We start from the raw sequence: 14422 nt of genomic DNA on the forward strand, positions 1-14422 counted from the left end.
TGTACCTGCCTGCAGTAGCCACTAACCACATGAGGGTATTGAGCACTTTAAATATGGCTGGTGAGACTGGCATTGAATTTTTAATTTTATTTAGCTTTAAATAGCCACATGTGGTGAGGGGCTATCTTACCGAACAGTACAGCTCTAGACTGCAACCTGGATGGTTCCATGGAGAATTTCATGATGGCTTTTCTACCACTTCTTCTCCTAGCTGCCCTGGATTAGACTCTATAAAGTTTAAGGCAACGAGGACAGGGTTAGGAGATACACAAGAAGTGATAGAAAAGGCTGTCAATGAAGTCAGCTTTGAAGTCTGTAAAAGTTAATAATTCTATTTTACAGTCTCTGTTTCACATATTTATAGCTCATAAATACAAATATTATTAGCTTCTTAAGGTCAAGAACCTAAATATATTTCTATTCTGAGTTTTTGGAATTTCTAATTTGATGTGTTTTTTTTTCATATTTGAAAACGCTTACCTAACGGCATTTAATTCATGTGTGTTAACAGTTTTCCTTTGATTCACAGTTTCAGGTTGATTTTCAGGGTAATAATTTCATCAGTTAAAAAAAGTAATTCTTAGCTTTCTTCTCATGGTAGTTTGGAATGGATGTTTTCCTGTCATTTTCTGTTCCTTTTAAAGAGCTGTGGACTCCTTCTCCTACAGCAATAACAAACGTTTATATAAATTAAAGATGTACCAATAGCACTCTGTCTCCTGTTGTGCAGTGTTCAGTTTGTGAATGATCTGTTTGCTCTCCTATTGATCTCTGCGGTTTCTGAAGAACATGCGGTGAAACTAGGATTTAAATGAGTATCATTTTCCTACAGGAACTCCAGAAATCTCAAGGACTTCTACATCTTCTATTTCTTCAGTATCTCAAATGACATCATATACATAAAATAAATTTAATAAATATTCAATGAATTGAAAAGAGATATAAAGTTCTGAAGCCAGTTTTAAACTTTGGGCACTAAGAAGGCAGACAGAACCCCCACAGGAAAACTAGAAGATGTGAAAAGACTAGTCTACTAACAACACCCTGCAGAGTAGAAGAGACAAGCAGTAAGTGCTAGGATAGATCAGGGCTCCAGGCAAGGCCCAAGTGTAGCCAAGGAGTGGGATGGTGTCAGGTGCCAAGAAGGGGGAAGAGATATGGCAGAAGTGGGAAATGAGCCTAAAGTATTTCTCTTTAACTTGTTTTCCTATAAAAGCTTATATTAAAAATTTCAAAATACAGCAAAGTTGAAAGAAGTTTGTAGTGAACATCTGTATATCCACCACCTAGATTCTACCATTAACATTTTTACTATACTTGTTACAACAATGCTTCCAGAATGCAGTCATGCAATCAATTTAATGGGTTGTGAAAAGAATACAGTAATAAAAAAATCAGAGTCTACCATATGTGGTAACTTCCCCCTCCCAGTTATACGTGTGTACTCTCTGAGAGTAGTTTATATCCAGTTTCAAAGACCAACAATGGCTTTTACATTTTACAAATCTAGAAAATAAGTGCTCGTTCTCCTAATAAAAATTGTTAAAACCAACAGACTAACAAAGTGCTTAAATAATGTGGAGGGGAAATAAAGAATTTAGATTTTGAGGGGAAAGGTGCCAATAGCAGAGTCACAAATATTTAGTGGCCTGTTAAAAGTACAGGAATGAAGTATGGGAAGACATTAAAGCCAGAAGGACATATGTGGGTGTCATCTCTACAAAGATGAAAGGTGAAGCAAAGAGAACACATGATAATTCTGGGGCCAGAAAACCAAGAAGTGAATTTTGAGAATGTTCTCACAATTGCAGCATTGGTAGAGGGAACTGTGGTTAATACAAAACTGGAGGAATAGTTAGGGTAACAGGAAAAAATGTATTAAGGAGTTAGGAAATAAAGAGACCTACAGAAGTTTGAGTTGTTAAGACTTCACCAGAAAAGAGGGCCTTGAGATAGGACAAGGAAAGGAGAAATTATTTTATATAAATATATATATATATGATATGTAAATGTATATAATACATATATATAAAATTACGCCTAGAGATAGAAAAGCATACACTGTGGGGAAGGAGTGTGTATAAGCAAATATATATATACATATTTTTAAACATTCATGTATGAGAGGGAGCATTTAAGGTGACGAGCCTGCTTGGAAACAAAACATCTGTGTTGAGAACAGAGGGAGTGAAGATTAGACAGGAAAAGCAGGGGTGAAAATCACACAGTTATTACAAAGTAATTCAAGTTTAAAAGTTCTTCACTTCAAAAAGTTTGATAGAGGGTTGTTAAAATTCTAAGTTCTCTAACAATGTTTAAGTAAACAATTAAATTCTTTAGTCAGGAAACTTTTCAGGAAAACACCTACTGCAATAAAGTGAGGCATTCCGTACTCTAAAGAGAATTCTACAGTAGACACAGATGGCACCAGCTGCCTAAATAATTCTGATGTTTTATTCTCCCAACTAGTCCACCCCAGAAATAAATGGCAGAGCCGTACAGTCGGCTTCAGTTTCCCATTTGACTGTTTAGACTGCCTTTATGAAAATTTCTCATGTTTATTATTCAGCTTTAATTCTGAAATAGTAACAACTGTCATAATAGTTTCCAAAATAAAATAATTATTACAAGTTCCTTAAAACTTTAGTATTTTTAAATAATTTAGTAATTGGATGTAAGACATAAAAGAAGACAAAGAAAAAAACCAAATTGGCTAGAACAAATATTTTGATCACTTTCTGAGTCAACAAGACCAGCTACCTCCAAAAGAAGAGGTCCCAAGGATTCCTTTTCTATCACTCCTTGACTACTTGATGAGATGTCTGACTTCTGCACTTCATCATCAGTTGTTGATTTCTCTGTAATAGAGAAACAAAAAATCACACATCCAGAAAGGGCTCATTTCTACAATAGCAAATTTATGAAGACACAGATTCATGCAATTTTAGATTCAAATAACATTTATTTATTATCTAGACATTTTCATATTCAATCTTAATTATACTCATTTTATGGATAATAAATTGAGGGTCACAAAGGTTAAGTAATATGCCCCAAATCATAATTAATAAGTGGCTGCAGGAGGATTTGAATTCAGACCTACCAAGTCCAGTGTTCCAACAATGAGGAAAATGGTATAAATACATAGCCTTTTTAAAAAGTCTACACCAAAAGTTTTAAAGAAATAGATAAAATGTAAAAGAATGATTATTTCCTCTATTTTTCTTTCTCCTCTTCTGATTTGATCAATTGCTATAGGAGAGTGAAGATATGATTTTTTCCTTTTGTGAGCCTGTATGAACTAGGTAACCTGTCACATTCATGGCATGATGATCTGATTGATAAAACTGTAACTGCTAAATGATTTGGAATTCTTTTGTGTGGTGAAGTTGAAAAATCTACCCAGCATGTTAAAGCAGTATCATACTTAAATAAAGTTTCCAATCCATCAGTTCACCAAAAACCAAATTTGGTATTACTGAATACAGAGATTCATTTTTTCACTATAAAATATGAAATATTTCAAATATTCCAAAAAATACAGAAAATGATACAGCACACATTCACATGGCCGCCATTCATTTTTCACATTAATATTATTTGCTTCAGGTCTTTCCTTATTAAATAAATAAAATGCTGCAAAAAGAGCTAAAGCCCGCCACCATTCCTCCTCTGACCCTCTTTAGAAGGAACCAGTAGGGGCCACTCTGTGGCCCAGTGGTTAAGTTCGTGCCCTCTGCTTCGATGGCCCGGGGTTTCACTCGTTCGGATCCTGGGCGCGGACATGGCACCACTCATCAGGCCATGCTGAGGCAGCATCCCACAAGCCACAACTAGAAGGACCAACAATTAAAATATACAACTACGTACTGGGGGGATTTGGGGAGAAGAAAAAAATAAGAAGATTGGCAACAGTTGTTAGGTGCCAATCTTTGGAAAAAAAGAAAAAAAGAAAAAGAAAGAAGTAACTGGTATTCTGAGGTCAGTCTAATCATTTCTAACCATGATTTTATGATTTTATACTTTAACTACATATGCATGATTTCATGAACAATATATTATTGCTTTGTATTTTAAAGTTTACATAAATATACATAGACTTTTTCAACTTGCTTTTTTCACTCAATATTATGTTTGAGATTTAACCATATTGATATATACGGATTTGATTCATTCATTTGTACTGCTGTTTAGTATTATATCATATGAATAACCCACAGTTGATTGCCTAGTCCCCTACTGATAACCCTTTCGACTACTACATACAGTGCTGTAATAGATTATTTTCAGTATTTTCTCTTTTGTACATGTGTGACAGTTTCTTTAGGGTAAATACTAGAGGTGAAATTGCTGGATCATAGGGTCTATGTATTTTCGATGTTACTAAGCTTGACAAATTGCTCTCCAAAGAGGTTGTACCACTAATAACATAGAAAGGTTTTTGTTTTTCTGTATCCTGACAATTGTTATCACTACTGTTTTTTAATTTTTGTGAATCTAATGGGTATAAAATGTTATCTCATATAGTACTTATAATAAGTTTGTTGCGTTTTTTTTGAGGAAGATCAGCCCTGAGCTAACATCTGCCACCAATCCTCATCTTTTTGCTGAGGAAGACTGGCCCTGAACTAACATTTGTGCCCATCTTCCTCTACTTTATACGTGGGATGACGCCTACCACAGCATGGCTTGCCAAGGGGTACCATGTCTGCACCCAGGATCCAAACTGGCGAACCCTGGGCCGCTGAAGTGGAATGTGCACACTTAATCACTGCGCCACCAGGCCAGCCCCTATAATAACAGTTTTATTGAGCTAAATGGTATTGATTGAATGGTATTCACATAGCATACCATTTACACATTGAAAGCATACAATTTAATGGTTTTAGTATAGTCACAGAGTTGTGCAACCACCATCACAATAAATTTTAAAACACCTTCATCACCCCAAAAAGAAACCCTGTAACCTTTAGCAGTCACTTCTCAGTTTCCCAACATTATCAAGCCCTAGGCAATCACTAATCTACTTTCTGTCTCTATGGATTTGCCTATTCTGGACATTTTATATAAATGGAACCATACAATATGTGGTCCTTTATGACTGGCTTCTTTTGCTTAGCATAGTGTTTTCAAGGTTCATCCATGTTGAAGCATTTATCAGTACTTCATCCCTTTTTATTATCAAATAATATTCCATTGTATAGGTATACCTCATTTTATTTACCCGTTGATCAATTGACAGATATAAGGGCTGTTTCTACTTTGCAGTTATTCATGAATAATGCTGCAATGAACACTTGCGTGCAAGTTTTTCTGTGGACATATGTTTTCATTTCTCTTGAGTATATACCTACAAGTGCAATTACTGGGCCATATGGTTACTCCATGTTTAACAATTTGAGGAACTACTGGACTGTTTTCCAAAGTGGTTGCACAACTTTACATTCCCACCAGCAGGGCGTGAGGGTTCCAATTTCTCCCATCCTCACCAACATCTGTTATTGTCTTTTTGATTACAGCCATCCTAGTGGGTATAAAGTGGTATCTCACTGTGGTTTTGATTTGCATTTCTCTGATGGCTAATGATATTGATCATGTTTTTCATGTGCTTATTGGTCATCTGCATGTCTTCTTTGGAAAAATGTCTATTCAGGGCCTTTGCCCATTTTTTAATTGGGTTATTTACCTTTTTATTACCACAGTATAGGAGTTTCTCATTTAGTTCTAAGATGTACTTCCTTCATCATTTCACCTGTTTATAACATTAAGACTTTTTGTTTTTCAAACAAGTTCCAAAAAAACATAAACCATCAAGTCCAAGTAGATTAAATAACTATGTGTGAAAAACAAAACATTTAAAATTTTAGGCAAAACTCAAGGCAGGATTGGCTATGTGACTAGATTCCGTCTAAGGGATGTGAAGAGAAGTGACATGCAATTTCTGAGTCTCATCCTTAAAAGGAAGAAGCATGCCTTCCCCTTTTCTTCCTTCTGCTCTTGTCAGCTGGGATGTGGATAGGGGAGCCATGTCTGACGGCATGGATAATGGCAATACCTAGGAATGGCACAGCAAAAAAGATGGAAGAAATCTGAATCTGACACATGTCATAACTAGACTATCTTGTTAAAGCCACTGTACTTTGGGTCTCTTATATCACAGTCTGCATCCTAATACATTCCATATTTCTCAGTAACATGCTTATTCGCTATATCCTGTGTCCATGTTAGACATAATCTAACATGCTATGATGAAAGGTAAGAATTTAACTTACTCACATCAACCTTCCACACACATTTCCCCTTCTTCCATCTTCCCAATATGGTTCCAATAATTTTTAGATCAATATTTAATATCTGTTACTATGGCTACATAAATACAGTTCACAAATGAACCAAGATGTGTGCTATAATGTACAGTTCTCATTTTTGTGTTTTGCTTTTTCTGTGTGTAGTTTAACCCTCCCTAAACTCTCCTAAAGAGCTGAAAAATTCCTCTCAATTTGGTCAGTCATCAGCTACTCTGTGTGTTCCATTTTTTCATTTTGTACTCATACTTCATGGATGAACACAGAATTCTAGGTCTAGAATTCTCATTTTCAGTGTTGTTATTTAGAAATCTGGACACATTCTGAAAGTAATCTAGTGTGTGTGTGTTTTTTCCTCTCGTTTTTTTCTCTCTGGTGCCTGGAAATTGTGCATTGGTGTCAATTTTCTTTCTTTCTTTTTTATTCACTGTGTTGGGTACTATGAGTGTTTTCAATCTGGAAATTCATATCTAATTCTGAGAAGGTGTTGTGGGTTTTTTTTTCCTAGTATCATTTCTCTTATAATTTCCTCCCTTCTATTTGGTCTGTTCTCATTTTCTGGAACTCAATATATGATACACTTCCCAAACTAATCCTGTATATTTCTCATCTTTCTCTCATTTTCCATTTGCTTGTGTTTTTATTTTACTTTCTATGGGATTCCTTCAAATTATCTTTCAACCCTTCATCCATTTATTCAACAAATGTTTATTCAAAGTCTACTATGTATCCAGGAAATGTTTTAGGTGTTGAGAACACAATGGTGAACAAACAAAAATCCTTGCCTCATGGAGCCCTGGTGGGGGCAGGCAGATGATAAACAAATAAAACATGCAATATGTTAGATATAAAAAAATACTGTGGGGAAAACAAATGAAGGAAGATGTAAAGAGGTGTGTGTGTGTGTATATTAGGGTAATTAGGGACAACTTCACTGAGAAGAAATATTTGAACAAAGATATGAAAGGGATGAGGGAGTGAGTCTTGTGGATATCTGGGGAAGAGCATTCCAGACAGAGGGAATAGCAACGGCAAATACGTGAGGCAGAGTGTGCCTGGATTGGTTGGGACAGAAAGTATGAGTAGGCAAAGAGTAAAAAACAAGGTAAAGATGAAGCTTTTTCAGCTATCTTATTTTTAAGTTCTAGAAGTTATTTGTTGTTTTGAATGTTTCATTTTATCACATCTTATTCTTACTTCATGGATGAAATACCTTCCCTCTTGTCTCTAAGTGACAGTATGGTTATTTTAAATTTCCTTCCACTCCCTGCATTTCTCTCCTTCCTCAGAGCTCCCTTTTTTCTGTTTGTCTGCTTGGTTTAATCTCTTTTTTATTCAGCTTTCCTCATAAGATTTTCATTATTATTAAAGATGAGGTACTAAAATGCTCACTGGCAGCTGTGTGAAGTGTAGGGGCAAGGCAAGGAGCTGAATTTTTCATTTCAGGATCAATCACTCCCAAGTGCAGTGTCTGTGTGCCTTTTCCTTTGGACTGCTCCATTTCCCCAGAGGAACCCTCCATCTTTGGCTCAGGGAGTATGAACCAGGCCACCAGGGTTTCAACACCAGGCAGGGAAGAGGCCATGAAGCCTCTTGTTGGCTCTCCCCCTGCAGGCTTACAATATCAGTTTCTCCTGTCTGCCAAATCAGTTATCACCAGATTATCCATTTTTCAGCTTCTAAAACCTTAAAAGTATATCACTTTAATCATTTTAAACATATTTGTTCATAGTCTTTTTACATTGCTACTACTGCTCTGAACTTCTTTTGGGCCTTCTGTTTATTTGCTCTCTTACTCACCATAGATTACTTCCTCATATCTTATATAAATTTTTAGCATAAAAATCACTGAGAAGCACTTTTTCTTTGGGAATCCCATGGGGCCAGGTATGGGAGTGTTCCTCCAAAGTGCTTTGTCTTTGTTTCTAGTAGGCAACCCAGGGGTTTTGTGGTATGGGGTCCTGAGTAAATATGGAGAGTATAAATATAAACCATTATTAAAAATACATCACTGTTTTCTCAGAGGAGGCTGTTTCTCTCACCCAGAGCCTAGACAAGCTTATTATTCAGATGGAAGGATTTCCCATTACTGAGTTAATGTCTTTCAACTCTATGCCAGAGCCTCAGGTCTGACATCACAACTTGTGCCTCCTGAATCAATCTCCCATGATACTGGGTCCCATAATCTCCCAAGGCAACCAGCGTTCAAGTTAATACGCCACTTTGTTGTAACAAGAAAGCTCTCAGATTCACTTTCTAAAATAAACAGCATCTAAACAAAAATGTTTCTTTAATAAAATCACGAAGTTCAATGCAATTTCTTAAAAAAAAAAACTGCATATTGTAAATGTGTTAATAACAAAGCACGCAGCCACGAGGGTTGTTTGGTTTTTTTACCTTGTTCCATTCTCTTCATTAGCTGTATCTGATCGACTGTCTTCTTCAAAATCTTGCATTTGTCTGGTTTTACACTCAAGCTATCAATGTCACTGATGTTGGCAGACAATAACTCAGCTAGCTCTTCTAAGTATTTATTTTCTTGCTCCCTGCGCCTCTTTTCAGTGCTGTTACACAAAGAAAATCCAGTTAGTGTACATTTCTACTACCATATTTCCTTCTCTGATCAAGTATTTAATGTCTATACATTTAGAGAGATCTGTTTTTATCCAGAATATAAAACCAGATTTAGAAAACAATTTAAATTCACACCTAAAAAACAGATACCACAAAATATCAAAGTGCAGAAAACAATTCTGGCTAAAATACATAGAGAATGACTGCTATCACAGATGTATTTCCTCAATGATGTGTATACACTGAATATTTCAAATAACCAATGAATACTAGACATTAAAAGGAGGTACACAGTACATATACAAGCTGCATTTGCAATTATTTTACATTCTAAACAATAACTCCTTAAAATAGAAAATCTGAATTTTCAAATAACTATTGTAAATTAAGCAGGGCAGAGTATACTAGAATTCGAGTAAGTTATAATTAGAAATCTGATAAATTTGATTCTTATAATGATTAGACCATTAGTTCGTCCTCATCAAAAAGAAAAAAGTATCCACCTAAAAAGTAAAATAAAAATAACAATAAATCAATAATTAGAGACAAAGGTACAGACAACAGTGTCTTTTATATACAACTTTGTCCTAAAAAGAAAAAATCATCTACTTCTAAGTTCTGATAAATGTAATAAATACAGACTACATCAGATTAAAAAGCTTCAGCGAGGCAAAGGAAACCATGAACAAAAAGAAAAGACAATCCACCAAGTGGGAGAAAATATTTGCAAATCATATATGCAACAAAGGGTTAATTTCCAAAATATATAAAGAATTCAAACAACTCAACAACAACAAAACAACCTGATCAAAAAATAGGCAGAAATATGAACAGATATGTTTCCAAAGAAGATATACAGATGGCCCACAGGCACATGAAAAGACGTTCAACATCACTAATTCTTAGGGAAATGCAAATCAAAACTACAATGAGATATCACCTTACACCTGTCAGAATGGATATAATTAACAAGACAAAAGTTAACAAATGTTAGAGAGGATGTGGAGAAAAGAGAACCCTCATAGACTGCTGGTGGGAATGCAAACTGGTGCAGCCAGTATGGAAACAGTATGGAGAATTCTCAAAAAATTAAAAAGAGGGCCAGTGCCCAAGGCCTAGTGGTTAAGTTTGGCACACTCTGCTTTGGCAGCCCAGGTTCAGTTCCCAGGTGCAGACCTATACCACTCGTCAGTGGCCATGCAGTGGTGGCAGCTCACATATAAAACAGAGGAAGACTGGCAACAGATGTTAGCCCAGGGCAAAACTTCCTCAGCAAAAAAAAAAAAAATTTAAAATAGAAATACCATGTGACTCAGCTATCGTTATTTATCCAAACAACTTGAAATCAACAATTCAAAGAGAATTATGCACCCCTATGTTCACTGCAGCATTATTCACAATAGCCAAGAGATGGAAGCAACCCAAGTGTTCTTCAACTGACTGGGGAAAGAAGATGTGGTATATATATACAATGGAATACAACTCAGCCATAAAAAAAGACAAAATCCTCCCATTCACAACAACATGGATGGACCTTGAGGGTACGATGTTAAGCAAAATAGCCAGACAGAGAAAGACAAACACTGTGTGATTTCACTCATATGTGGTAGGTAAACACATGGATAAAGAGAACAGATTAGTGGTTAGCAGAGGGGACAGGAGTTAGGGAGTGGGCAAAAGGGGTAATGGAGCACATGTGTATGGCGATGGATAAAAATCAGACTATTGGTGGTGAGCACAATGCAGTCTATACAGAAACTGATAAACAATAACGTACACCTGAAATTACACAATGTTATAAACCATTATGACCTCAATAAAAAAAATAAAAATAAATTTTAAAAAAGTAATAAAACCAAACTCGATTTATATTAAAGCAAAATAATGAGAGTAAAGGACGTCAATGCAAACAGCTAGTGCTTTACATTCATTCAAATATGTTGACTGCTTATGGTTCATTTTTGTTTTCCAGTCTTTACCCCTGGCCTATTATAACCAAGTCATCAGACAACTTGTTTTATGTAACACATACAAAGACAATAAAGTATTACTTTAAGATGAATTTTTCTATTGTCAAATTAACATCATAAGAGAGACTGGTCACAAGTAGCTGTTTGTTTTATAAGCAGCAATCAAAATAATTTGGCTGAGGGGCTGACCCCTGGCTGAGTGGTTAAAGTTCTGCACACTCTGCTTCAGTGTCCTGGGGTTTTCAGGTTCGGATCCTGGGTGTGGACCCACTCCACTCATCAGCCATGCTGTGGAGGCATCCCACATACAAAATAGGGGAAGACTGGCACAGATGTTAGCCCAGGGCTAATCCTCCTCAAGCAAAAAAAGAGGATTGGCAATGGATGTTAGCTCAGGGCAAATCTTCCTTACCAAAAAAAAAAAAAAAAAAATCATTTGGCTGTATATGAAAGTGGTAGAAAAAAGAAGGAAAGATCAGTTGCTAAAAAGTTCATAATTGGCAACAATTAAAATACCATTTACTTTTCTTGATTAAAAGAAGACTATAAAAGTGACATCATTTACATAACAACATAGTAAGTTAAAAAGAACCAAGTCAACTAATCAAATGTATTTACCTACATAAAACAAAATGCTGCTAAATGGTACACATCCCAAAACAAAACCAAATTTTAAAACTATAACAATTACACATTCCATATCTTTTGAATATTTCATTATTAAGGAATTAGTCTCATTTTACTTAGTAAAACTTTATCTCACAACTTTCACAGCAAGTACATGCAGCAAGACATTTTGACTAATTTCACACCAAGGCATTGAAAATGAGGCACGAAGAAAATGAGTAACATAAATTTTGACATATACAAGGTTTTAGAGAACTCCAGCTCTGCAACCTGAGAGTGTTTTCGAGAACATCTGATTTTACATTAGACAACCTAATTGATACTAGATTTATTTAGTAGATTCAGTCTAAAGTATCATCTGTTTAAATCTATGGATCTAAGTCTCAATGTGACTAAATTGGATTCACTTAGTGGGACTCCCAAATTGGTGTGTGACATTAAGCTTTACATAAAATTGAAACACTTGAAACCACTGTAGCATAAAAGAAAAAGTAAAGTGATAGAATGGGCAGGATAGGCAGAGAGGTGACAGAGGAAGCAAGACTCTAAGAGTAATGAAATGGTACGGTGTCTATAAAATGACTTAAGATGAGACTAGGAAAATCACTCCCACCATCTCAAACTAATAAGCAAGGATAGAAAATGAGAACAGATATGTTCAAATAAAGTCAAAACTTAAGGAAGGGTGGAAATGACAAAAAAATTCTACCTTAATGGAAAAGAAAGCTTTCTTTATTACTTCGGGCCACCTACATTTCTCCTCTCACTAACCCACTTTATTTCCATTTATATTGCATACATACATTAACAGTAGTTAAGGCTACTATGAGTTATCTTCTCACATTTTTTTTTCAACTTACTAGCTTCCTCAACAAATGCTTCTATACTTATTATGTGCCAGATAACCATGTACTACATCCTAAGGATCCAGGAGTAGATCAGATGCAGCCTCCAATTAGTTCGGAAAACAAAGAAAAAGAACAGGCTGTTACAATACTATGTGACAAGATTATACCATAGAAGAGCATAGAGATGGCACCTAGACCTGGAGAATGAGATGTCTATACCTAGTCGTAGGGAGAAACTGGTTTCCTGAAAGAAAAAGTTTTTTCCAAAGGTACAAAGTAAGAGAGAAATGTCAAGTTAAAGAACCTGTAAGTAGTTCAGTGTGATAAGAAACAAAAGGGCAAGAGCTGAGGTCCGGGCCAGATCACAAGGGCTCTTGTACGCCATGGTAAAAAGCATGCATATTGCTTAAAAACACAAATTCAAACTTCCTCTGTCATTTACTAGCTATGTAATCCTGGACAAGTTACTTAATAGTAATTTAACTTCTCTAAACTTTGATTTCCTTATCCGAAAATTGGGATAATGACGTTAATTATCTCCTAGGGTTTTGTGAAGATTAAAAAAGATGATGCATTAACATGCTGGCAGAGTTCCTGGCATACACTATTAGCTCAATAAATGTTATCTATTATCATCACCTGGATTATGATTATTTCTTTTCAGAGCAAGGGGGAGCCCAGAAGGGTTTAAGAAGAGCAAGTGGCATGACCAGATCTGTAAACTCCTTGACATCCTAAGAGAGACTGTGAGACATAAGAAAACATGTCTCACACTTCACTTACATCCTTATAACATCACACACATGATGCTGGTTGAATAGTAGACATTTAACAAGCTCTTGTTGAACTGAATTAGAAATGTTAAACAAGTAGAAGGCAGAGCTACCCACCATTTTAAGATTGGCATTTTAATCCTCATTCTCCCGGAAGAGTTAAGGAACGGAATATGCGGCATCTCACCCCACCAAACAATTACTGAGCAATACCCCTATCCAGGGCTCTTGTACACAGGGCTGAGAATACCCTGAGGTCTAACATACGCTCTTTATACTTAATGAGTTCACAATCTGAGGAAACAGTATATAATAATAAAACCAAAAGAAACAGTACAAGGTGGTATTCATGCACAAACTCAATCAGTTTCGAAATCACAAATGTTTAGTTTACCACATCAAAAATATCACTTTATTAAAACTGAAGCCCATTACTTATAAACCTGAAAGAGATGATGCCTCCAAATATTTTTAAAGCAAACATGCTAAGATAATTATCTTTAAGACATCTAAGAAGAGAAAAATAAATCACAATTTTGATATTTGTAATTACATGATTATGTACACACCAAAAAATCAAACAGAGTCTACAGATAAGCCATTAAAACACATAACAAAATTGAGAGCAACGGATGTATTTGAGATCAATACTCGCAAATTATTAGCATGCCTATGCATTAATAACTGCCAATTAGAAAATACAATAGACAAAACAATACCACTCCCAAAAGCAATAAAACCTCTATGGTACCCTGGAATATCTCAAGTAAAGATGGGCCAGACATTCACGGGGAAGATTATAAATTATTATTGAAGAACAGTGAAGATTTCAATAAATGAAAAGCCTTATATTCATAAACAAGAACACTCTAGAATCTAAAGTCTACATCATAAGAATGTCAGTTCTCCCCAATTTAATTGATAAAAGTATATGAAATTCTAATCCAAATCCAAGAAGGATTTTTTTAGGGGAAACTTAAAGAACTGATTCTAAAATCTATATGACAGCATAAACGGCTAAGAACAGAGAAAACAATTTTGAAAAATAACAAGAAGAGTGACTTGCCCCATCAAATATTAAGGTGATTGTCCTAGGAAAGTTCAGAACCAGATCCCTATCTACGCAGGAACTTGGACTATGATAAAGGTAACAGCATAAAAGCAGGGAAAGGATAGGGTTACAATCACTGATGTTCTATATGGGGAAAAAATTAAATTAGGTCCCTATCTTATATTAAACACAAAAATAAATTCCAAATTAATTAGAACTACAAATATGTATTAGAAGAAAAAATATAAAAATACATTTAAGGCCTTGGAATAGA

General features: G+C 35.4%; 1 protein-coding gene across 8 annotated transcripts in view; it reads right to left on the reverse strand.

Moving 5' to 3' along the window:
* Window positions 1-14422, reverse strand: part of NCOA1 (nuclear receptor coactivator 1) — a 251176-nt gene that overhangs the window by 77363 nt on the left and 159391 nt on the right. For all 8 annotated transcript variants that reach the window (XM_070512516.1, XM_044772038.2, XM_070512513.1 and 5 more), the window contains 2 exons: window positions 8703-8869; window positions 2761-2858 (listed from right to left, as the gene is read on the reverse strand). In XM_070512516.1, coding sequence (XP_070368617.1) covers window positions 2761-2858; window positions 8703-8869 — 265 coding nt within the window. The remainder of the gene's footprint in view (window positions 1-2760; window positions 2859-8702; window positions 8870-14422) is intronic.

Source organism: Equus asinus, chromosome 6 (genome assembly GCF_041296235.1).
Source record: "Equus asinus isolate D_3611 breed Donkey chromosome 6, EquAss-T2T_v2, whole genome shotgun sequence".
NCBI classification, from domain to species: Eukaryota; Metazoa; Chordata; class Mammalia; order Perissodactyla; family Equidae; genus Equus; species Equus asinus.